This window comes from Urocampus carinirostris, chromosome 3 (genome assembly GCF_059441175.1).
Source record: "Urocampus carinirostris isolate Australia breed hairy pipefish chromosome 3, RoL_Ucar_1.0, whole genome shotgun sequence".
Taxonomy (NCBI): domain Eukaryota; kingdom Metazoa; phylum Chordata; class Actinopteri; order Syngnathiformes; family Syngnathidae; genus Urocampus; species Urocampus carinirostris.
The window spans coordinates 35,057,531-35,082,427 of NC_142351.1; the positions used below are offsets into that span (position 1 = coordinate 35,057,531).

The 24,897-nt window shown below is 38.1% G+C and overlaps 1 protein-coding gene across 2 annotated transcripts in view; it reads left to right on the top strand.

Annotated features, from left to right (window-relative positions):
- The window catches only part of hdac7a (histone deacetylase 7a), a 63,244-nt gene that overhangs the window by 9,265 nt on the left and 29,082 nt on the right, over positions 1-24,897 (top strand). For both annotated transcript variants that reach the window (XM_088331610.1, XM_088331611.1), the window contains exons 3-4: positions 22,651-22,829; positions 24,417-24,507. In XM_088331610.1, the coding sequence (XP_088187736.1) occupies positions 22,683-22,829; positions 24,417-24,507 (238 nt within the window). In that variant the 5' untranslated portion in view covers positions 22,651-22,682. The remainder of the gene's footprint in view (positions 1-22,650; positions 22,830-24,416; positions 24,508-24,897) is intronic.

The following is a 24,897-nucleotide window of genomic DNA, read 5'->3' on the forward strand; positions in this document are numbered from 1 at the left end:
ATTTTAAAGGGCCAGTGACGTGTGGTGTGTTCCGGTGTGAACTGGTTTCTATATTAGCGGGGGAGATAAAGAACCTAATTTAGTATTTTATTGTTTTTTTAGCCAATGGTGGTGGACAATCTAAGGATTAATCCAAAGTAAGCTTGTACGTATGACGTATGAATGGCCTAAACACAACAGGGAGCATCATTTTATCATTTCATCATGGTAAACACCTAGCCATGAATTTTTTTAGTTACAATCACAAACCTCAGTGTTATTGTACATTTTGTTATCTGCTGAAGATCTGTGGTCTTCAAAAAAATGTTTATTTTGAAAGGGTGTTGTTCATTTTCACAAAATGGAATATGGATTGTCACTGATCAAAAACTCGGCAACAGACAGTTACATACAAAGATGCAAACATATATATATATATATATATATATATATATATATATATATATATATATATATATATATATATATATATATATATATATATATATATATATATATATATATATATATATATATATATATATATATAGGGCAGCACAGCGGCGCAGTGGTTAGCGCTTGTGCGGCACAGTTGATGTCATGGGAACCTGTCGTGGGTTCAAATCCAGCTCCAGACTTCCTGTGCGGAGTTTGTATGTTCTCCCCGTGCTTGCGTGGGTTTCCTCCGGGCACTCCGGTTTCCTCCCACAATCCAAAAACATGCATTTCAGGTGAATTGGCCGGTCCAAATTGTCCCTAGGTGTGAATGAGCGAGCGAGTTGTCTGTCCCTGTGTGCCCTGCGATTGGCTGGCAACCAGTTCAGGGTGTCCCCTGCCCACTGCCTGGAGATGGCTGGGATGGGCTCCAGCCCCCCCGCGACCCTAATGAGGATAAGCGGTACGGCTGATGAGATGAGATATATATATATATATATATATATATATATATATATATGGGGGCAGCACGGCAGCGCAGAGGTCGTGAGATCAAACATCCTGTGTGATGTTTGCATGTTCTCCCCGTGCTTGCGTGGGTTTCCTCCGGGCACTCCAGTTTTCTCCCACATTCCAAAAACATGCATGTCAGGTTAATTGGCTGGTCCAAATTGTCCATAGGTGTGAATGAGCGGGTGAATTGGAATGGGCTCTAGCACCGTGCGACCCTACTGAGGAAAAGCGGTGCAGATAATGGATGGATTGTAGATAGATAAACTGTAAGAAAATCTTAATGCCTAGAAGGCCTTGTCACATCAATCAATACTTAACCACAACACTGCATTATCTGACCATGCTGAAAATATGAATGTTTATTGTTGAGAATTTGAAACAATGGAGTAATTTGTTACAAACACTTCCTCTGTTCACATTGTTTATTTCTACTTTCGCTTGGAGAATATCTAACGAGTTCAAGGCCGTTTACCATTGTCCTTTGTGTTTTTTTAAAAGTGTAGCACTTATTCTTTTGTTGGGAATATTGCTTAAGAACTGACTGCTGGTTATTGCATGTGGTTACGCACCTTTACTGAAAAAGTTTAATCGCCGGTCATGTGAGAACAAAAACAAGTGAGCAAATCAACTGAGGTATTGTAAATATGTGAGTAATTTGTAGAAGATGTACAAGTTGGGCAGTGAACATAACATTTAGGATTACATTTTAAGACTTGAAGACATTTAGCTTTTCTTTTTTTACCATGACTCCTGTGGATTATTGGATTATTTCTCTGCACCCATACCTAATTGGTAAAATGGCGGCACCCTCTGTTGGCTGCGGCTGCATCGGCTCGCTACAACGGGTCAGGTGTATCGACATTTCGTTCTGTGTACATTGTTACAAAGAATGACAATACAAAGGAAATTATTATTATTATTATTATTATTATTAGGTACTAAGTGAATTTATTTGTGTCTGATTCGTATCCTCGAGCCTGGGCCCGTTTTTCAGATTTGACGTCTGTAGCAGTTAAAATAGGGACTGCACAAATACACCAAACTTATTAAATGAGTTTACATGATTTGAGATTTGAATGTTTTTCACTATTATAGTGAAGCACTGAACCCACCATATGTCAGTTGTTCCCTACATGCCCCGCAGTCTTAGATTGCCAAGCAACAGTAAATCATCAGTGATTACCTGTACACCAAAGCCTTAAATAGGCAGTACAAGGCCATAAATGTCACAAAGAAACATGAAATGACACTTAGTAGGAAACCTTTTTTATCTTCACCATCTCAAAATTGCTAAGAGACCATTGCTGCCTGCCAACAGTAAACCAGGCTATCATCGAAATTAGAATAAGCTTACATAGGAAAATTGGTATGTTAGTATATCATTCCTTGGGAACCATTTGTCCTCAATGAACACCCAGTTTTATTGTTTGCAATGCTACCATTTTAGATAAGAGAAGAGAACACGGCAAAAGTCAAGTTATATTCAGGATTGACAGAACGCTTAACCCATTACTTTCTTTTTAATGTCATGTGAGGAAAACTAGCATCCTCGCGAGCCATTCACCATATTGGTTTGCATTCTAATTAGTAAAAAAGGTTTTGATTGTTTTAAGTAAAGTTTTTGTAGTTTTTATAGAGAATACACGTGGGTGCAGCAATGGTACAACAAATGGCGAGCAGCAGAAATGGCCGCAAACACAGAGACCTTGCAGGGGCTAAACCAGCCGGGACACGGCAGGCTAGCCGACTAAAAGGGGCTAACCGGGACTGATCGGCTAGGATAAATGGGAGCCAACTGTAAGGTTAGTTGGATTCCATTGAGGGTGAACCGGAAATGAACTGTGGAAAAAACACGACGCTGGCTGACATAAATTATGCAGTAAGCAGCCAGGATAACTGGGAGCCAACAACAAAAGAACGACCACGGCAACAAACACGAACCCAGCCATAAATATACTAAATGATCACGGCAGGCTAGCCGAATGCTATGTAGGGCAAACCGTAAACGATCTGTGGAAAAAACAGGAGGCTGGATGACTGAAAATATGCAGTAAGCAGCAAGGCTACCCAGACATGCAGCGAAAACACAAAGGAAAAGTCACAATCACATACCTAAAAGAAGGCAGAGGCAAAAAACGTACGCGCTGTCCACGACGGCAGGTAAACTTACCTCATGCATCTTTTGATAATGGAAGCATGCAACTCGGACAAAACAGTCAGAAGTCCCCCAGCGACACAGTAAGCAATGACTCCAGCAAAAATTAGCGCAATGCATTCCCTAATTACTACAATATCCGTCTGCTTTTCATCAGGAACCGCCATTGTTTTGAGTGCTTATTGTCATTCGGTGATGTCACAACGATAGGGGATGTGAGGTCAAACTGTGAACTTTGAGGATAATTTTAACGAGTTCCATAGCGCGTGGATAAGTTTGGGACATACCTGTAGTTTTAAAAGGTTGCTTTGATGCACTAAGAAAACAAATATAAGATCTCCTTGTCATATTGGATGTATCTATTGATTTTATTTTATATTGTTATTTGACTTGCCTATTTTCTGTGTACATTTATATTAGTTATTCATTACAACCTTTTTATTATTTCAGTCATTTATATCTCCTTGTAATGATAGTCTGTGACGCCCTTTGAGACTCTTTGTGAAACATGGGTTGTACAAATTAACGTGACTTGATTTGACTTGACCTGCAATATTGTGGGGAGGAACACCACACGTTCTGTGCCTTATTGAACAAACATGTTTAACCAAACTAACGTAGCATTCTCGTCCCGCGACAATATTCAACTTCAGCAGGAGAAAAGTTGTTTAGAGATGAAACGGATCAAAAATGTTGCTTAGCAATACGACTATGAAAACACAGAAGAGGAAGAGCACCCCTGGCCTCGCATCAAAAGCATGTTCCCTTTAAAAAGGGTGCCAAACACCAGCTATAATATGCAATTTCTCCTTTGTTCGAGTTCATTGGCTAGCTTGTTTTTCTGCTTGCAAAACCTGTTAAGATAAAAATGTGCTACTTGGCGCTACATGTGCTTAATTAATTTATTTTATTTCTGCTATTTGTATTTTATTGTTTTTTAAAACACTTGAATTTACGTTGATTATTTGAATGTACTTTTAAATTAAAATTATTTTTCGATAATTGGATGGACTGAGTGGTTGTTTTAAACAAAAAAATCATTAATAAGACCCCACTACAGTTACTCAGTACTTGAGTAATTTTTTTACCAAGAACTTTTTTACTTTTATTCAAGTAAGTATTTAAGTTACTACTTTTATTTCTACTTGAGTTAAATAATTCTGAAGTAACAGTACTCGAGTACAATTTTTGGCTATCCACCTCTGCTAAGAGGGACTAAATATTACACGTTGTCCCTTTAAGAAAAAAAAGACCCTTGTCGACAGATCACTTTTCAACATTCATATAGTAAAAAAGAAAACGATCCCTGAAATTAGCAAAATGACCTGATTATGTTTTCTGAAATTCCATACCTTTGCTCAGAAATCCCCAAAAAGTGGCGACGCTTGTGGGAGGACAGAGACTGGTGGCTACAAAGAATTCCTATCAGCAGTAAAAGGTTTCCAGATAAGTACATTGGTTTGAATTGACTTATCTGGTTAGGGCCCGGTCACACAGCCGTTTGCGTCTGTATCGCGGGTAAAATCTTGTTTTTTTTTATTTTGCCCGTGGTTGCCCGCGATGGAAAATGCGCAAAATTGGCCAACCCGCTGTGCAACGGTGGTATGGCCGCAAAAAAGACGCCGGCGACTGTTCCGCTTCCTCATCACGTCATTTGGTTATATGTTCGCCATTACATTCCCTAAAAGTGATATAAAAGTTAGATAAAACGAGGTAAAAGTGGTTGTAGTAGCGAGGGGATGCAAATCTCGGCAGGGATGCATTTCTCGGCATAACACCGGGCTGTAGAAATCATAACCGCTCAAGACACAGTCCCGTGAAGATCAAGATTTCAAGCTATGGCACCGAAGAAGCCAATATGTTATTATTGTAATAGTTTTTCATTTTGATTTTATTATCTTATTATGAAATGAAAACAAATGTCAAGAAATAAAAATGGATTAAGACGAGGTCACTACGGTGACGGGGATCCATGTTCACCCCTTGAAGTCTCGAGCACAACTGACGTGTGCTCGGCAAATCGCGCTGTATATACGCGGAGAAAGGCGTTTGACCGTCACACGCGTAACACGCTAATTGCACTGCTGTATCTCGTCTGTATGGCGATCTCAAAGCGTCCTATAGCGTCCGCCTAACAGGCAGAAATTTCTGGCCGTGATTCAGCCGCAAACGGCTGTGTGTACGGGCCCTTAGTCACTGAGCGACCCCGCAGGCATGGGACATTTTGATATTACAGTACTCAGTCAATATTTTAGACTAGCTAGTAAAAATGACTATAAAATATCATGAGTTTCATCGCAAAAACCGAAACAAACCGCAAAACATGTTGTTCAGTTGGCAGATAACATATTAAATGATCTCTTGTGAGAAACAAAAATAAATATTTTACTTCAACTAAGCAAAAGTATCCGATACAGTGGTACATATTCTTACAAGCTGTATTCATTCCAGGATATATGTATAAAAGCAAAATTTCCCGATAAGAAATAATTACCAAAAGCATTCAAGTGGACCCTAAATAGCTATAAACTCATCTTCCAGATCACAGAAAACAAATTAAAATAGTAATTATACAACAAAGATACAACAATAAGATGATACTAATAAATGCATTGTTTTTTATGAGAGCCATTACAAATGTTTGTATGCGGCGGTAAAAGGTGTTAGTTGCAAGGAGGATTCACAGAGATTGCATACCTGTCAACGCTTTCCCTGTATTTTAATATGCTTTTTGATCATTTGACTATGTGTACTCCGTCCGTCCAACCATCAATCCATTTTCTGCGCCGCTTATTCTCACTTGGGTCACGGAGGGTGCTGTAGCTCTCTTTGGGCAGTGGGCAGGGGGCACCCTAAACTGCCAGCCAGTGGGTATTCCGTCTAACAATTATTTATACAGCAAAAAAAGACCCATCTCATCTTGCCCATTTCGCCTCTAATCCAGATTGTCTCTGTCACTGGTAGCAGACGACAACGTCATCGTAAATTACTAATATTTTGTAGGTGTAAGTGCTTTAAGTGCCGCATTGGGTCTGTAAGGTTAATTATCGCTTAATAAGGAGGATTTGCAAACATTAATTAGGTGGAGCAATTGGCGGAGGTTGGCAGGTATGAGATGATACATCAGCACTTTCTGTACACTTAGAATTTAAGTTACTGTAACTTTAACTGAACCTATACAGAAAAAGAAATTACAGCACAATTTTCTGTTTTTGTTTTGCCAGTAGTAGTTTGTGTGGATAAATTGGGTTAACTGACGGTGGTGAACGATCTCTAATGGTAGCCTCGCGGTCTGCATGTGAACTGGATTTTCCCAAGTTTAGCTTGCAAGAGTTTTGTTTTAAAAATACACTTGTATACCAATATTCTCATGTTTAGAGGTTACACGTATAAAAAGGTACCACTGTATGTCTTCTAACATCAAACTAGGCCAGACCTGCAAGGTCGCTAAGTGGTTAACTGGATAAGTCAATTCAAACTCATGTACTTATCATGTGAAAAGCCTTTACTGCTGATAGGATTTTTTGTAGCCACCACTCTCCTCACTCCCACAACCACAAACCGCGAAAGTGTCAGTCGCCACTTTTTAAGGACTGCTGCCATGATAACACTAACCTGATCACCTCTCCCTCCATATATTACCACTCATGCGCTCACATTGGACAAGTGTTTTGGTTACATCCATTACAGAGGATGTGCAATGAATAATTTTGGCTTCAACATTCCAGTAATGAATCTTTTTTTTTATTAGCATTTCAACCACGGATATTTATTGTTCACAGATATTTTGGGTAGGGCGTTGATAAAAGTTGACCATCTGTGCAAGTCTGTGAGTGTGTAAAAAGATAAAGAGGGGTTATCCTTAGAAATAACTCCTTTGCAGAGTGGTTTTATCTGGTGTTGTGTAATGTGGAGAATGTGTTTGATGTTAAGAGGCTCAGCAGAACAAGAGAGAGATACTAAATCCAAGAGATTCGTGGATAAATTAAGGTTATTAAGTCGTTATTTTAAAAGTAGGATTTGTGGTTACCTTGTCAGACAAAATCTTTACTTAATGTCTTGGAGTAAACCTAATAACAGTTCTGTTAGATAAACATGAACAAGTAACGGGAGGCTATGAAATAAACATCAACTCAATTCTACCAAGAATTGTCTAGCGGCAGCAGCAAGGAAAAATATAGGCCAAAGGGCAAATTCAGTTCAGTTAGTATTCAGCGATGGCGACCTAAAGGTTATCATATTTTTCTTACTCAACCAGGAAAATTTCCATTTTTGGATGAACAAACCAAATCTACTGTATTTTACGGACTATAAGCGCACCAAATACCTCAAATCGGCTGGAAATTTGAACGTTGACCTTATATTCCGGTTTGCCTTATGTACGGAAAAAATTGGACACGCAGACCAATGTATTATTATTTTTGCGCAATTACTGATCGATATTCAACTACCACAAGTGCAATACTAGGAAAAGGCAATCGATCTTATCTTGCGGTTGTCTCTGTATCAGGTACAAATGTTTAAAAAAAAGTGTTTAAAAATTGGCTTAAATTTTGGTTCACTTTTTCCTAGCTCAAACTAAGCATTGGAAGTGACAGACGTTGTTGAGTATGTGTCGATTTATGAATCTCAGAGCAACTAAGTTACTTCCCACTATGCCTTTCCCTTTTTTTCACTTAGGAACCTCGTAGGCTTTGTAAAGACTTTGCGAGTTGGCAATACAATACTGTATTTCAGTGGTCACCCCAACCTTTTCTGCACCATGGAGAGGCACATTAACATCAACAACAAGGTGGTACCATGACTAGAAAAAGTGTGATGATGACATAATATCTAATGCATTTTCGTGGGTTCTCTGTATTCCTATTATCCCAGTGCATAGGATCTGGTGCTCTGCCCGCCGGGATCTGGATTCGAGTCCTGTTGCATCCAATTTTTGTAATTGTAAACAGCGATATACTTAGACTGACCAATCAATGTACAAAAATGGTACAAATTTAGTTTTAGGGGAACCCTAACCCTTTTTGAATGATTAATTCTATGCACCTTATAGTTCGGTGCACATTATGAATGAAAAAAATACGTCACTAAATATTGATATTGGGGGTGCGCTTTATAGTGCGGGAAATACCGTAAATTAAGGTTTTATTAACTGAAAAATTAAGGGGAACATTTCCCCATTTACAATAGAATTAAAAAACATTAAATGCCTTAAAAATGCAACGTGACACCTTTTGGAGCAACCCTTACTCTCACAAGAAAACCCACTGTAAGTCAATTTACAGATTTTTTTTTTTTGGGTTGCTTTATATTATTTGGCTCATCAGCCACACTCTTGTTCCACAGACAGACTGAGGAGATCATTTCTCCCTCATGAAATGAGGCTATTCAAGTCCACCTGGGGGAGTAAAAGCCCACATCAAACCCAAACCCCACATTTGCATATTTCCCTTTATTCCAGTGCCTATTTTTCGTAACACTATTTAAATGCTCTTTATTCCAAACGTCATATTTGGTATCTTTGTATTCTATATCTCTTATTTTGCTTTTTAACACAAGGATACTGCTGGAAACTGTGAATTTCCCCACGGGGATGACGAAAGTTTTTCTATCTCTAGCTCTAGCTCTATAATCATCAATAAAGAGCAGCAGTAAAACCATCCAATGTTTTTCTGTCCCCCCTGCACCTTTAAGATGACCATCTATGACAGGGGTGGCGAACAAGTTTGACACAGAGAGCCGAAATTTTTAACTGTGAGAGTCAAAGAGCCACACCACGCACTGACCTGCCGTGACTGACAGACACACACAAACACACACACTTAAAAACAGATTATTTCCCATATCACACTTCCCTCCTTACAATACAACAAGTACTGTTCTTGTGTTGATTTCAAGGAAAGTGTCCACCCTCAATACACACAAAAAAAATTAAACATGAAACAAGACAAAGAGCAGCAGTATATAGAAAACATGATGAGGCAAAGAGCCGCATGCGGCTCTAGAGCCACGTGTTTGCCACCCCTGATCTATGAGGTCGCGTTACAGAAAACAAGCAGAGGCGAATATGTCAGCATTGTTGCGAGTGGACCTTTTGAGTGTGTGTGATAACCACTGCACACCTGGAGGCTCTGACAGAGGCATGTACTTTGCCGTGCATGTACTGTTTTTTGTATATTGTTGTGTCTAGCTTCAGGCAATTCACGCCACTGAGTCAATTGTAAGACAAAAAGAACCCATGGCATTTTGATTGCGTAATTTTTGGAGGCCTGTTTGTTAAGCTATTTGTTTATTGGTATTCAGAAGTTATAGGGTCTTGTATGAAGAGTTGGAACTCAATGTTGCAGAACAAGTATATATGCTTGTGTATTTTGTTGTATTGTATAATCTTTGTTTTAGATCCTTGGAAAAATTCTACGCCAACGATTTTTAAAAAAAAATTGTACAGGCACTGTTTTTGATTTACAAGAAGCATTTGATTGCACACAAAATGTTTAAATCCTGGTCCCCCACTATTTTGCAGAAGTCTAATGGAGAAAAACTAAACTGGTGTAATGATTACAAATAAGGTTTTCACCTCGTGATACAAAATCACTTTTGCGTGCTGATTTTAATCTGATATGTTGTAGTTATTTTACACTACATCACATTGGAAATAAAGGAAATACAAAAGGTCAGTCCTACAGGCAACCTTACCAAACTACAATTACGCAAATCACATTTTTGGCAACTCATACAAAGTCATTTTGTTCCTGAGACTGGGTGCCCCAGCTTAAAGAGCATGTGACCTTCACTTCCACCACTGTACTATTCATAGAGATCCTGTATTTCTCAAGACTCATTAAGCAACTGTGAGTTTGTGTGTTATACCTCAGCTCCATGTATTTGAGGAAAGTGTTCATTTTGGTCTTTTTTAAATTGTATCATTGTCATGTTTGTTGGAAGCTTCTGCGAGCGTTTGTATAATCTTCGTGTTATGCTTAGTACAAAGATCTCTGATTTTTAATCAACAGGTGGTCTCTATAAAGTATGTGCCTGGAAATTCCAAAATATGCACATGTAGTGCGTATTGCCAAACCAATCTCATCTAGCTCAAATTACTCTCATTGGGTGTCTTCTGTTTCGTTTTACGTGGCTTTTTTGTAATTTTGCCAACCCAAGTATTGAATTTATTTAAACCCCACCACACACTCATATTCCCCACAGTTGCGGTGGAATTCTTAAATATTCTTTTACCTTTTTTTATGCATTGATGTTAAGGAAAGGCATAACATCTAGTCTGTATAGACCAGGGCCTCATCATGTTTTCTATATACTGCGGCTCCTTGCCTTGTGTCATGTTTAGTTTTTTTTTTGTGTGTGTATTGAGGCTGGACACTTTCCTTGAAATCAACACAAGAACAATACTTGTTGTATTTTAAGGAGAGGAGTGTGTTATGGGAAATAATATGTTTTTAATTGTTTGTGTTTGTGTATGTCTGTTTGTCATAACAAATCAGTGCACGGTGTGGCTCTTTGACTCTCGCAGTAAAACATTTTGGCTTTTTGTGTCAAACTTGTTCGCCACCCCTGGTATAGACCAATCAGAAAATAAATATAATTGCATTCACCAATTCGAAAATATTATAAAATACAGTAGATACAGCAATGACCTCAACAATTTTAAACATGATATACACCTACATGAGTATCAAACAATTTGGGTCATCTTTTCCGCAATAATTTCTCATCTTTGTAAAATGGCAGACACTGTTTACCAATCGTTGACCCCCTTTCAGTTTGTAACGCTGCAAAAGAATGTAAAATGGTTTACTCTGTACATTAGTAAGCCAACTTGGCACACAGTTTTCTGGACTAACCAAGAATGGATGAAAGCCCCTCCTGATATCTAATGTAATTATCCATCCATCCATCAATTATCTGCACCGCTTATCCCCAGTACGGTCACGGGGGTGCTGGAGCCCATCCCAGCCATCCTTGGGCAGTGGGCAGGGACCACCCCAACCTGGTTGCCAGCCAGTTGCAGGGCACACAGGGACAGACAATTCGCTCTCTCATTCACACCTAGGGACAATTTGGACCGGCCAATTAACCTGACATGCATGTTTTTGGAATGTGGGAGGAAACTGGAGTGCCCGGAGGAAACCCACGCAAGCACGGGGAGAAAATGCAAACCACGCACAGGAAGGCTGGATTTGAACCCATAACCTGAGAACTGTGCCGCACACGCGCTAACCACCGCGCCGCCGTGCTGCCCCCTAATGTAATTAATTTATCATATATAAATTATATCTAGAGACATGAGCCACTGTGAGGAACTGGACAAATGGTTATATTATGTTTTTCTGTTGTCATTAAAACAACAAAATATCTTTTCACCCATAGCACTGAATGAGTTGACTTTAAATTGGTGCTAAATTAGACCTAAATGTATCCCTCAGAGTAGGTACAATAATATATTTTCCTTTCAAAATAATCTTGACTTGTTTTTTATTTTGTATAATAGAGGATGTGTAAGTCTGCTTTAAATCCTTAAATGCTTGAATTTCAATTTTATGTATTCATGGATTAAAAAGGGCTTGAATTTTGGGTGAAGTTTCCTTGAACTGCTTCAAACTGTTGCCATGCTTAAAAATGATGCCCACACTAGACCTAAGATTTATGGCCCGAGCCCGAACCCGAGGCAATTTCGGGCCGGGTCGGGCCTGAAATGTCAGTCATACGGTCGGGTCGGGTCGGGTTCGGTCCTGCTTTTTTTTTTTTTTTTAATTAATTAATAATTATAAATATATGTTCATTAAAAATATATACTTAAACTATGTATGGATACTAGACCAAGGAATATAGTAAATCAAATAAATATTATTTGTGTACAATTAGTTGTGATTGCGGAAATCATAGCGTACAGTGACGTTAAATGAAAATACGATCGCGCTTTATTGTTTAAATAAACGCGTTATATAGACTAGGATCTCCCAATTGTTATAATTAGCTCGCTTTATTGTTTTAATAAGCGTTTTATATAGAATACGATCGCTTTTGTCGGAAGCGTACATTGACGTTGGTGACATTTTCATCCGCGTTAAAAAACGCAATTTGCAGAATAAAATCACGCTTTATTGTTTAAATAAACGCGTTATATAGACTAGGATCTCCCAATTATTATAATTAGCTCGCTTTATTGTTTTAATAAGCGTTTTATATAGAATACGATCAGGGGGGGAAAAGGGCACAACACGTCAACACCCCCTGAATGAAAGTGCTGCGCTAAAATCTTAAGGACGTACTACTACTACTGCTGCTGTGAAATATGGCCCAATGATCAAGTCGTCAAAATGACGGACGCCCTTAAATGTTTTCGCTACCTCAAAAAAAAAAACCGTCAATGACAGATTGTCGCTTAATGTAACATCTGCAGTGCAGACACAGAAATATAAAAGATGTAAATGTTTATACAGTTTTATTTAACTTAGGCCTAGATGTTGTAACAAAAGGCAGAGTTTAATTTGTTATCATAAATCACCCCTCCTTATAAATAAAATATGTAATTTCGGGCCCCCTCGGGCCGGGCCAGCAAATCCAGTTAATTAGTCGGGCTCGGTCCGGGTCGGGTTTAATACCCCTCGGGCCTGCGTCGGGCTCGGGTGCTTTTTTTTGGCCCGATCTTACCTCTAGCCCACACTGCTCTCTGGTGGATTCGCCTTGCCATTTATTTTCTTCCCCCGTGATTATTGGCAGTAGTTTGTATGGCATTGTCCTATTAAGCATCATCACTTCCTACGGGTAACGCCCAAAATGTCAGGTGCATGCTAGATATAAACAGGGCTTTATAAAATGTATATCAGTGCAAGGATTATGTATCAATTATTGTGGGCCATGCAAAAAAATCAAGGCAGCGTTTCCCATTGGTAAATTGTAATGGGAAGAACTGACTTCAACTGAAAATGTAAGCTATTTCTATCTATCTACCTTGGTCATATCCCTCAAGAGGGGTGACCGACAGCAAGACAAACACATACATACAAAATGTAAGCTACTGATCCATATTACTATCATTTGTACCCAAAACCTATATAGTGAGAGATTTGTCTCAAAAGGTATATAAATCTTTGCGATTTACACAAGATCTAAAAATCCTACGTCTTAATAAATGCACCCACAACATTAAAAACTGCATATGTAAATCACAGATATATTTGGCTGAGCAAATATGTGATTCACATCATACTTCTTCTTTTAATGGTAGTGAAGAAACTAAAAGTTGGCTTTGAAGGGTTCTTAAAAATGCTTGAATTTGGCCAGCAACCTAGTGACCCTTGTGAGTATAAGTGGCTAGAAAATGAATCAATGAATGAAACTCATTTTAACTTAATTTGGCTTATTTTTAAAATATTAGACTTGGAAAATATGTGGTGATTGTTGTGGTACATATTCATCTTTTTATTAATTTCTGGGTATACTAATGTTAATTGTGCTTGAATTTAATTGATTACCCTTTAAATAAATGTACACGGATTATCTTTTACTTGCAAAGGGGAAAAAATGCTGCTGCTACTGCAGCTTATGCAGTCATTTTGTGGTGAAACTTATTGGTGTTTGTGTCTACATTAAATAATATACTGACACCGGAAAGTTGGGCAACCTGTAGCAAAGACTCAATGGCAATATAGCACTGAAGAGACAACAACTTCTGGGGAAGAACGAGAAAGAGGAGGAAATGTGAGTCTAAACTCAGCTCTTAAACAGGAAGCTGGTCCAGTGCTCACATTATTGTGTTTTTATAGTTGTGACTTCCTGCTTGGCTTCAAACACCCCCCCTTCCACAGTTTCTATAGTTACTTTATTTGCTCTTAATGAGATACTGTATTCTAAAGGTTACAAAGCATGTATTGCCTGATGTGCAGCTTATTGGCCCAAGTTGACACATGATTATTATAAAATCAATATTTTGCTTCTTTTGACATTTACACTTGTTTTTATGTCCAAGTGACTCTAAACCTTAATTTGAAATGACATCTGAAGGAGATACGCAGGATAGTGTCGGGTCATTATAATACGGTTTTGGAGCCAATCAAAAGAAGAGAAAGAGTTAAAGAAAAGGATGTGTCAGTCTGTAAAAGATGACTAAAGGGGAGTACAGTGTAATTTTAGAGCCAGCTGTGAATTTGATACGAGTGCAGTTTATGACACAAACACACTTTGTGGCTTTATTACTGAAATATTGTAACCGCTGAAAGCCACCTGTTTATTTAGTCGATCAGGATTTTCCATCCATCCATTTTCTGCACCGCTTATCCTCAGTAGGGTCGTGGGGTGTGCTCATCCCAGCCATCTTTGTGCAGTGGGCATGGGACACCCTGAACTGGTTGCCAGCCAGTCGTAGGGCACAAAGAGACAGACAACTCACTCAAGCGTCACACCTAGGGACAATTTTGACTGGCCAATTAACCACGGATGCATGTTTTATGGAAAGTGGAAGGAAACCAAAGTGCCCAGGGTAAACCCACTAGAAACGGGGAGAACATGCAGACTCCACACAGGGAGACTGCAGTAGCTGGAATAGAACCCTGGACCTTTGCACTGTGGGGCTGCACGCTTACCACCCAGAAGCTGTGCCACACAATCATGATTTTATCTCACTCAATTTTAACCAGGATGGTTTTCTATACTCCTTATATAGTTGAATGTGAAGTAAAACAAAAAACTTTTTGTGACTAAAATTAATACCAAATATCGACACTGGTCCATGAAATGTACTACTAATTCTTATCCCTATCTAAGAATATTCAATTTCCCTTGCATTGAATGAGATCATTGGCTTTTTTTTTATGTTGTGTGAACTCATCATTTTTTTATGTAAAACAAAGCATTATAAGTGACAAACGTTGTTTAATAGATAGATAGATAGATAGATAGATAGATAGATGGATAGATACTTTATTCATCCCCGCAGGGAAATTCACATAATACATGCAACAATAATTATAATAATTTAATGACAACATAAACTTTGAACACAATACCAACAAAACATTTACAGTGTATTCTTTGAATGTCCTCCTAAGTCCGATTTCATTATCAGATGCTCCAAAAGATTGTTTAGCTCATCGTGCTTTTTTGCATTCATTTACATCTTTCAAGACAACTTTCTGTTCTCTCCATTCTTTAACATTTGTTATGGTACGTGACTAAAAACAGTGTGATAATGTGGTAAAATCTAATGGCTTTTCATACTTCATCTATATTACTGGCGGTTTAGTGGTAGGATTCGCCACTTACACTGCAACAACCCAGGTTTAATTCCAGTTGCCATTGTAGTCAGCAATATTTTGTTGACTGATCAATTATTGCACAAATACGATAATGTACTACCTTAAAACCTTGTGTATGACACGCACCCAAACGGAGTTTTTTAAGAATAAAAAATGTGCGTTATACATGAATGAATACTGTACTATAATTTAATTTGAAATTTTGAGTTCCTCAACCTAAATATGCCACAAGAGGGTGGCCACTGTGCGAGCATTAGGGTGTTATCAACACTGAGGCCGATACCTGTTATTGATACTCACCCATTGTTGTTTTTCACTTGTTGTTTTTGCACATTACGAGTGTCACTATATTGCAATTGCACTAACGTTTAATTTACCATAACAATTTTAGACGTTTTTTTGCATGTTGACTAAATGGAGGAAAAGTAAAATGTTATGCCTTGCTGTTGTTCAAAAATGTTAAAGATGTGTCACGAAAATGCTTTACCTCAGAGAAAATAATAAAACGGTTGTTTATTCATTTTGGGTGTGAATGGAGTTGTGGAAAGCTTGTTTGTTATCTATTAATAAAGTTCGACTGACCTATCTGACTGTTTTGTTGACATTCTCTTTAGCGCGGCACCATCTAACGGTTGCATAACGTAACTACATCCTCTACTGTAGTTAAGTCACATTTATTTATGACGTCCTTAATCACAAAAATGTCTCGAAGGACTGCACAGGATTACAATTACAAAATTGCACAATTACCTGATCTTAAACCAGCATGCACTTATAGCGCCTTATAATGGGGTGCGCCTTATGTATGGAAAAAGTTTAAAAATATATCATTCAATGAAGGTGCGCCTTATAGTGTGGAAAATACAGTACAGTCAACGTGCATACAGACTGTAATGACAAAGATAGCTTTCATAACAGAGATATTTAAGTACTTTAAGTTAACACTGTTGAACTGTAAATTTGCTGTAAAGCATTCGTAAATATTTTAACAAAAAAATGGTTACCAAGTTAATGAAACGTGCATAAAGCTTGTGGTGTTCTTCAATCTTCCATTAACAAAATAAAAGTTCCTTATGTAAACATTGTAAAACACCCATCTTTTGCACCAAATGATCGAGAGTCGTTTGACTAGGTCTAACTGTATCACACCAACGGGGTGCTTAGCTTTTGAGCGATACATCAGGGAAGAAGTGCTACGATGGTAATTGAATTCAGCTTTTTAACGCATACATATCACTTTTGCCTTGTCAATATTCCAATCGGGCAATTTTTTAACGCAAAACGGTCCGCTTAAACGTGTTTCCTTTCTCTTTTCCATCGGTAGCATTCTATGCCACGTTAGCCTCAGAAAACAAAAGTGACTATTCTTCGTTTGTCGGAACAGCGCGGCTTGACACTCGGGGGGGGATGCCCTGGGCGGAATTTTAATTGTTACAATAATATTTTTTCACGCGTTAAATGAAAATTATAATGCAAATCGTTAACGTGACATTTTCCCAGCCCTAATGTAAATATATACATATTTATATATTCTTAACCTGGAAGGAAGATATTTCCCCAGATGTACTGGTCTGCTTCCATATTCTGCACAAAGGCCTATTGAGGTTCCATTGTCGTTCTTATTCTAAATCTGCATCTAAGCATGTCATTTAAGTTGCCCCACCGCATTGCAATTCAAAAACTGGGAACAACAAAACCATCTGTTCTTTGTTCTTCTGTAATATTTTTCAAACTTGAACTACAGTTTTCCACACTAAATCTGCTGGTTTTAGATGAAATCTGAACTGTTTGCTTTGCCACACAGCAGGACATGGCCTTACTGTAGAGTAACCTCACAAACATATCTTCTCAGATAGAAAGCATCAAGAGTACTCATGCACTTGTGGTGCACATCACACACATAAGAGGCCCTTAAAGGGAGGGATTGAAGTGGGTCAGAAGAAGATATTCTTTGCAGTACCAGGTTGTTTCATTCAAAAAATGAGTAAATATGCAAATAGACACATTTCAAACATGCTTTGTGACAGATTTCATAACATTTTGCTACTATGGCTTGTCATAATTTTAATATATTTATATTGACCGTACTATGAATGGTTGCATAAGTTGATAAATCTTATAGATCACAGTTCTATTGTTTGCTTGGTTGTTGACTTGTGACAGAAATATGTAATATTATCCTTTTCTGGTGGCGTGAACTTTTGTCAAGGCCGGCCTTGACAAAAGTTCACGCCTACAGCTTTTCACATTTGTCTTTTTTGCCATCCTGTTCTGTTTTGTAATCTGCCCTCACGTTTACCTTTGTCTTGCCGTCTTTTTGCATTTTGTTGCTATTGCTCAGTTGTTCCCTGAGAAAACAAGTGTGAGTGCAGTATCCTGGTCGTACCTGTTGAACCAGTGGAAGACAGCACAGTACAAATTTAGAACATGAACATGAGCGGGGATGAATTAAGCCAAAATGTTGGCTCAGCATAGGATAATGAGGACATACGCAGACTATTAATAGGTTGTTCTCTTATTGTCTTTTCTATTGAGTAGCATGAACATGAGGAAAAAGATAATTGTCATTTGATTATGCAATAATGTTTTTAAAGTGAATGGTTCTTGCATGAGTACCCAGCACATGCTGGTATATCACTGGTAAAACTCAAATTCCTTTTAAATGATATGTCTCACCTGTGATATAATAATAATAATAATAATAATAATAATAATAATAATGTTTATTGAAGGTATTGTTTGATACATTAACCAAAACATGACACAAAAACATAAACTAATGCTGAGAGTGAGCATTTTGCTAAATAACTGCAAGATTGCATCAACTCAATTTATATTTCCCTTGTGTTACACGTTATCTTTCTTTAATTAAAACAAAAACCACAATACCATGCTAAATAAATGATATCCGACCATATCGGTATAATGCTGAACATTGGGCTATATTAACTAATGTTTTTTAAAACCATATCTAACACAAATTGATTCATTTGTTTTTCAAGCACTTACCCTTATGATGGTTGCGGGGGTTTTGGAGCCCATCGCAGTTGTCATTGGGCAGTGGGAAGGAGACACTACGCCAGTTTCCAAACAATCCTAGGGCACCAAGAGACAGACAATTATTGCTTACACACTCATTCCTAAGGACAACTGAAGAATTGCCAGTATCCCTGCCATGCCTGCATTGTGGAATTAGGAGAAACCTGCAGTGCTTAGTCCACTCCAGCACAGGGAGAACAAGTGAACTCCCTCAAAGGGAAGCTGGTAGCTAAAACTAAACCCTGGACCTCTGAACTTTGAGGCAGACATGCTAACAAGTCAGCCAACATGCTGCCCCACATCTTACATACTTAGCATATTTTTGGTCTTACAAGAATCACCTTATTTGGTCATCAAATTTCCAAGAAGTTTCCCAGCTTAATTTTTTTTAATTGGCAAAGATGCATTTTGGTTTTGTGGAAAATCACAACCATTCTGACTCTTTTAAATTATGTGTGGCTACTTTTTTACTTCTCTTTTTTGGTACGTGTATTATTTGGTTCAAAAATCCAGAAATTTTCTTAAGGGAAGTACGTCAAACTTATTTGCTGACATGACAGACATCGCAGACCACTATGCTATTTAAATGCAATCAGCACTGACTTCCTGTTGAAGAATGCAAACATTTCTCATTCTTTAGATTAATGCATAAGTAGAACCGATTTTGGTCGAATATCTTTCAAACAGTTTACAAAAATGTCCTCATCACATGAATGGTAGAGAAAATGACGGCGGAAAAAATAAGTGTGGTTTGCTCTGGGTCATCCTCGATTAAAAGTACACTTTCTTACATGGGAAGTGAATTACTATGATAAATTTTACAGGCCAAAGGACATTGTGTATCATCTCACTGGGAAGTATGCCCCAGAGGTGGTTAAGAGACGAATTCTCTGAAAAATCAGTGAATGTATTGTAGTGTTATTGATCGGAAGTAATTGAATGGAATTCTATTAAAAATAATTATAGTAAAATATAGTTAATAGTATTGTTTTAAAATACGTTGTTAGAGTTACTGTAATCTGTGTGTCATGCTTGTAAAATACCCCAAGGCTAAAAAATGACTCACTTATGTTAGGTCTAGCTTTTTTTTCTTTTTAAACGTCAGCCTGTATTGTAAAATTTTATGAGTTCAGGAAAAACTTTATAGGTGAACACACAAGTTGTTTAACTTGAAAAGTTAAGACATAGGAATACATAGTATGACACAAATCATGTTGAACTTGATGCTAATGCAGTAACACCCCATCCCCCCAAGTAAATGTGACTTTACAGGATTTATCTGTTTTTCTGCTTACATTTGTGGGTATGTCTCTCCCATTGTAGACATAAAAGACCAACTGTTTGTAATTGAGTTAGAACATTGTGTATTTGTAACCACTGGGAATCGGGGAGTGTTCCTGGTATCCCCACTTGCAATTGTCTTTGTGTTCTTCTTTGTTGATGCATGTATTCTCCTTCCAAAGGATAAAGACCTTTCTTTCTCACTGCCATGACCATAAACAGTTGTTTTAGTGTGTGCATGTGTTTACCAAAGGATTTCTGTTGTTTTAATCATGGCCTGTAATCAGGCGGTTTGCAATACATTGCCACCTCCTAATAAAAATGATTCACACTGCAGTTCCCACTACTGCAAATAGCTACTTAAGATTCTGGTTTACTCTTCCATGGTAACCTCCTGAATGACTGGCATTTAGTTCACACTCTGCAGGTAGACCTCTGAGTAACAAACACAGAAGAACATCGATGTATCACAAACTGAATCAAATGGTACACATTTGTTTGGTTGTGTTTTGGTGCACACCCGCAGATTTTCCCAAACTGTTCCCTTTCTAAATTCTTTTTACAGCCCAGATGAGGCAATAGTTCCTATTGACGCAAGCTTGCAATGCAAATATGCCCAACAGCATGCAAACAACATGGAAAAATGTGAGAATCTACGTCAGAGCTAGACAGCTTAGAGTGAAAAAGTGTTTGAAAATGACACCAATGAGACTTTGCACTGACAAGTCTGCATACACTTTAAATTACAGTCCAGTGCGGAGCCAGTTCTTTTCATATTCTAAACTTAGGAGGGCCGATGTGACTTGTTGACTTTGTTCTGGCAGCAATGTTGGAGAACTTGAGCTGTGATTTTCAGGAACTATTGAATGGATCTTGGAGATGTATTGTTTTTTTCAGATAGCTTTGGGAATAACATTGAATTGTTATAGACTTGATTAATTGGCAGTAGTTTTGTTATTGTATTTAAAGTCAGCAGTTATGTATGTGTGAATGTGATGACTAAATTAAAGGCCTGAAATGGGCTCAGCAAATATGATGTTAGAGATACAGCAGGGGTCCGCAACCTACAGCACACGGGCTGGATCATAAGATGGTGCTGAGAGAAGGATAACAAAAGATTACATGAAATAAAAAATTACCCGCAATTTTAAATATGTCCACTGGGTATCACCAAAGCCATGCATTACTCCAAACCACCCACTGTAGCTGTGTATGCTGACTACCTTTAATCAACCAGAGAACATTTGAGGAAACGCCAATCCGGATGTTATTTTGTTTAAAACAGAAGTAGCAGTATGAGGCAATTCAATTGCATTTGTTTGGATTTCTAAACCTGCGTCCCTTTGTGTACACCGATATTAACTACATTTTTCATTGGGGTTATGGCCAACATTCAAATAGCTGGAAAAATGCTGTATTCTTGCTTTTTTTTAAACAATTTTATCCATCAAGATATTACATTTTACAGTTCTAAGGTCTTGGGAACCCCCTGTGTGGGTTCAGTTCCAGCTACCTGACTTCCTGTGCAGAGTTTGTATGTTCTCCCCGTGCTAGCGTGGGTTTCCTCCGGGCACTCCGGTTTCCTCCCACATTCAAAAGACATGCATTTCAGGTGGATTGGCCGGTCCAGATTGTCCCTAGGTGTGAATGAGCGAGCGAGTTGTCTGTCCCTGTGTGCCCTGCGATTGGCTGGCAACCAGTTCAGGGTGTCCCCTGCCCGATGATTGCTGGGATGGGCTCCAGCACCCCCGCGACCCTACTGAAGATAAGCGGTGCAGCTAATTACATGAGATGAGATGAGATGAGATGGGTGTTACAAAACCAATCGGATGAAATGTTCCTTTTAAAAATAAAAAGACAAACAAAACTTGTGCAGTTAAATGCAAATGAGAAAGACCTGGGTACTCTGGTCCTTGATGGCTGCATATCCTGCATGCACAAGTTTCTCTTGTTCAACTCAGGTGATACAAATTATCAGCTCATTAGCAAGCTGGCAGGAGCGTGGTAATAATCTGGATGATTAGAATCATCTGGAGCAGAGAAACTTGAAAATCATGCAGGACATGCAGAGTTCTTAGGTCTGCTCTATCACCATATACAAAAAAATTGATATACATCAATCAGGCATTTTATTCTCTGGCCCAGCCAGTATGCTCATTTTTTAAACCAATGTGGCCCGCAACTCAAAAGTTTGGTCACACCTGACACACAGTGTGAATGATTGGTTTTTACTATTGTTGTTTTGTTTTGGTTTATGAAAAATTTATTAAATTCATTGGAAAGTCTGTAACTCTGGCACAAACATAAAACTGTATTGTTACAGTATTTTTTCATTCAGGTGTAAATAAAGTGTATATACAGAGACCCCTCGTTACTTCATGCTTCGGTTATTCTTGGTTCACTACTTTGCGAGATAAAAACAACAAACAAAACAAAACAACAATAAAAAAACAACAAAAGATGCTTCCCGCACCACAAAAAGCCAAAGTTCACACCAATCGGTCAGCAAGTCTTGACTTAAGAGCTCTGATGGCGATTGGCCAATTCATACTGTACTGTGACCGGACACCTGTCCCGCATTCCTCTACATCTTGTTAAGAAAGATTTGTGTAACTCTCCTTTCTTTATGCCGCCTAAACAATCCTTCCCTCTCTCTTTCTCTCTGTTTCTGTCTGTCTCGCTCTCTCTCAGTAAGTCCCTTTTAATGAAAGTGCACCTTAGGAAAAAAAACCTCGATTACTTTGAAATGCGTACCGGATTTCAATTGCTCTCTCTCTCTCTCTCTCTCTCTCTCTCTCTCTCTCTCTCTCTCTCTCTCTCTCTCTCTCTCTCTCTCTCTCTCTCTGTCATTAAGGCCGCCCCCAAAAAAGGTGCATAACTACTGGATTTTCACTTTTTGCGGGTGGTTCTGGTCCCTGTTAACCGTGAAAAACGATGAATCTCTGTATACTAAGAAGTGTCTTCCTCACTTTACAGATCCCTGTGTGTCGCGCATCACGTTGTTTCCCATGGACCTCAGGGTGGGCGAGCGAGGGATGCGTCCCGGCTCCGACACGGCACTCCTCACTCCGCTGCACCCACCGTTGCTTCTCAGCCCATTTTCCCCGCAGACCCGCACCTCCTTCTCGCAGCAGCAGCTTCAACAGCGAATACGGGTACACCGAATAAATGCTTGGAACCTTGATTAAAATGATAACAGGAATTCACCAAATACTGGAGTGGCCTTCCCCTTTATGGAAGACCAAAATTCTAACAGAATTGAAGAATAAACAAATAAAGAAAAGTGCCATATCCTTTTTTTTTTGCAATCTAATTAAGAAATAGATTAAATTAAAAACAAATTGAAATACAATTAATAATGTATAAGAATATATATATATATATATATATATATATATATATATATATATATATATATATATATATATATATATATATATATATATATATATATAATATATATAGAGAGAGGGCAGCACGGCGCCGCAGTGGTTAGCGCTTGTGCGGCACAGTTCATGTCATGGGAACCTGTCGTGGGTTCAAATCCAGCTCCAGACTTCCTGTGCGGAGTTTGTATGTTCTCCCCGTGCTTGCGTGGGTTTCCTCCGGGCACTCCGGTTTCCTCCCACATTCCAAAGACATGCATTTCAGGTGAATTGGCCGGTCCAAATTGTCCCTAGGTGTGAATGAGCGAATGAGTTGTCTGTCCCTGTGTGCCCTGCGATTGGCTGGCAACCAGTTCAGGGTGTCCCCTGCCCACTGCCTGGAGATGGCTGGGATGGGCTCCAGCCCCCCCGCGACCCTAATGAGGATAAGCGGTACGGCTGATGAGATGAGATATATATATATATATATATATATATATATATATATATATATATAGAGAGAGAGAGAGAGAGAGAGAGAGAGAGAGAGAGAGAGAGAGAGAGAGAGAGAGAGAGAGCTGACAGCGTGTCCACAGCATGGAATAAGTACTTTTAAGCCTTTTATTGAGAGATTTAATCACATTTATATATCGATTTATTTTTATTTATTTCCACATGTACTTTTTATATTTAAATGTGTGTGTATTTTAATATATTTATGTATATTCCTATTTATATATTCTTGTTTTTGAGTTTTCTATATTGTTTTTAATATCTGAAACATTTTATGTCCATTTTTATTTTAAAATGCATTCATGTATTACTTTATTTTTAATTTTGGCAGTTTTGGCCCCCTATTTGGGTGCTGTGAATACACCAAAAGTGTATTATTTAGCGCCTCCAAGTGGTAAAAAAAATCCTCCTTCATTAAAAGACAAACAATATTTATTTAAACAATAAGCAAAAATACATGAACTACCTTATAAACATAGATGTTTTAATTACTCTTAGGTTGAGATAATTTTTAATTTCACATAACATGATTAACACAAAGAAAGAGCTCACATGATTCTCTGCCATATTGCTGCTTTGGGTACCTGAAATGACAAGAACCTGACAAGAAATGAGAAGAAAAATTGCACGGTTTGCTCGTTTCAGTAGTTTGCATTCTTCCTTGTGCTTTGTAGCACATGTTTTTTTTTTGTTCCTCTACACAATACAGCAACATCTAATAGTTAACTATTATAGTGTCTCTTTATTTGAGAACATTTTTCAACTGAGTTGTATTCATGTTAATAATTCTGTAGGTTTCAGAATCTATTTATAAATCAGGGCAATGTTCATCTTGAAAATTTATTGAAAATGTCGACTGTCTAGTTTAATATGGAGCAGCGGCGACGTGAACAAGAACACCAAGAGAAGCAACAAGAATTGCAGCAACTCAAAAACAAGGACAAGAGTCAACAAAGTAAGTTTGAATTGAAATGAATTGAATTGTCTTTATTGTGATTGGTATCAATGTTGTGAAACATTGTAGGCAAGATTAGACCGGGCACTTCAGGCTAAAACATGAAATAAAGACTTTGAATAGAAAAAGATAAAAGACTATAGGGATAAATAGACAAATAATAATTACAACTTAGTGCTTAGAAAACTGGCCCAAGTTATAATAATAATGCAATGAAAAAGGATAGTGTGTCGTAATAGTGCAATAAAAAAGTGCAATAACATTTTGCATTAGCAATTTAAAAAACCTTATATTATTCACAAGGTACATATTTTCACAGTTTTCTGCAATAGTATACATTTTCAGTTACATTTAGCAACAACAAAAAAGGGAAAAAAAGTTGCAAGAAAG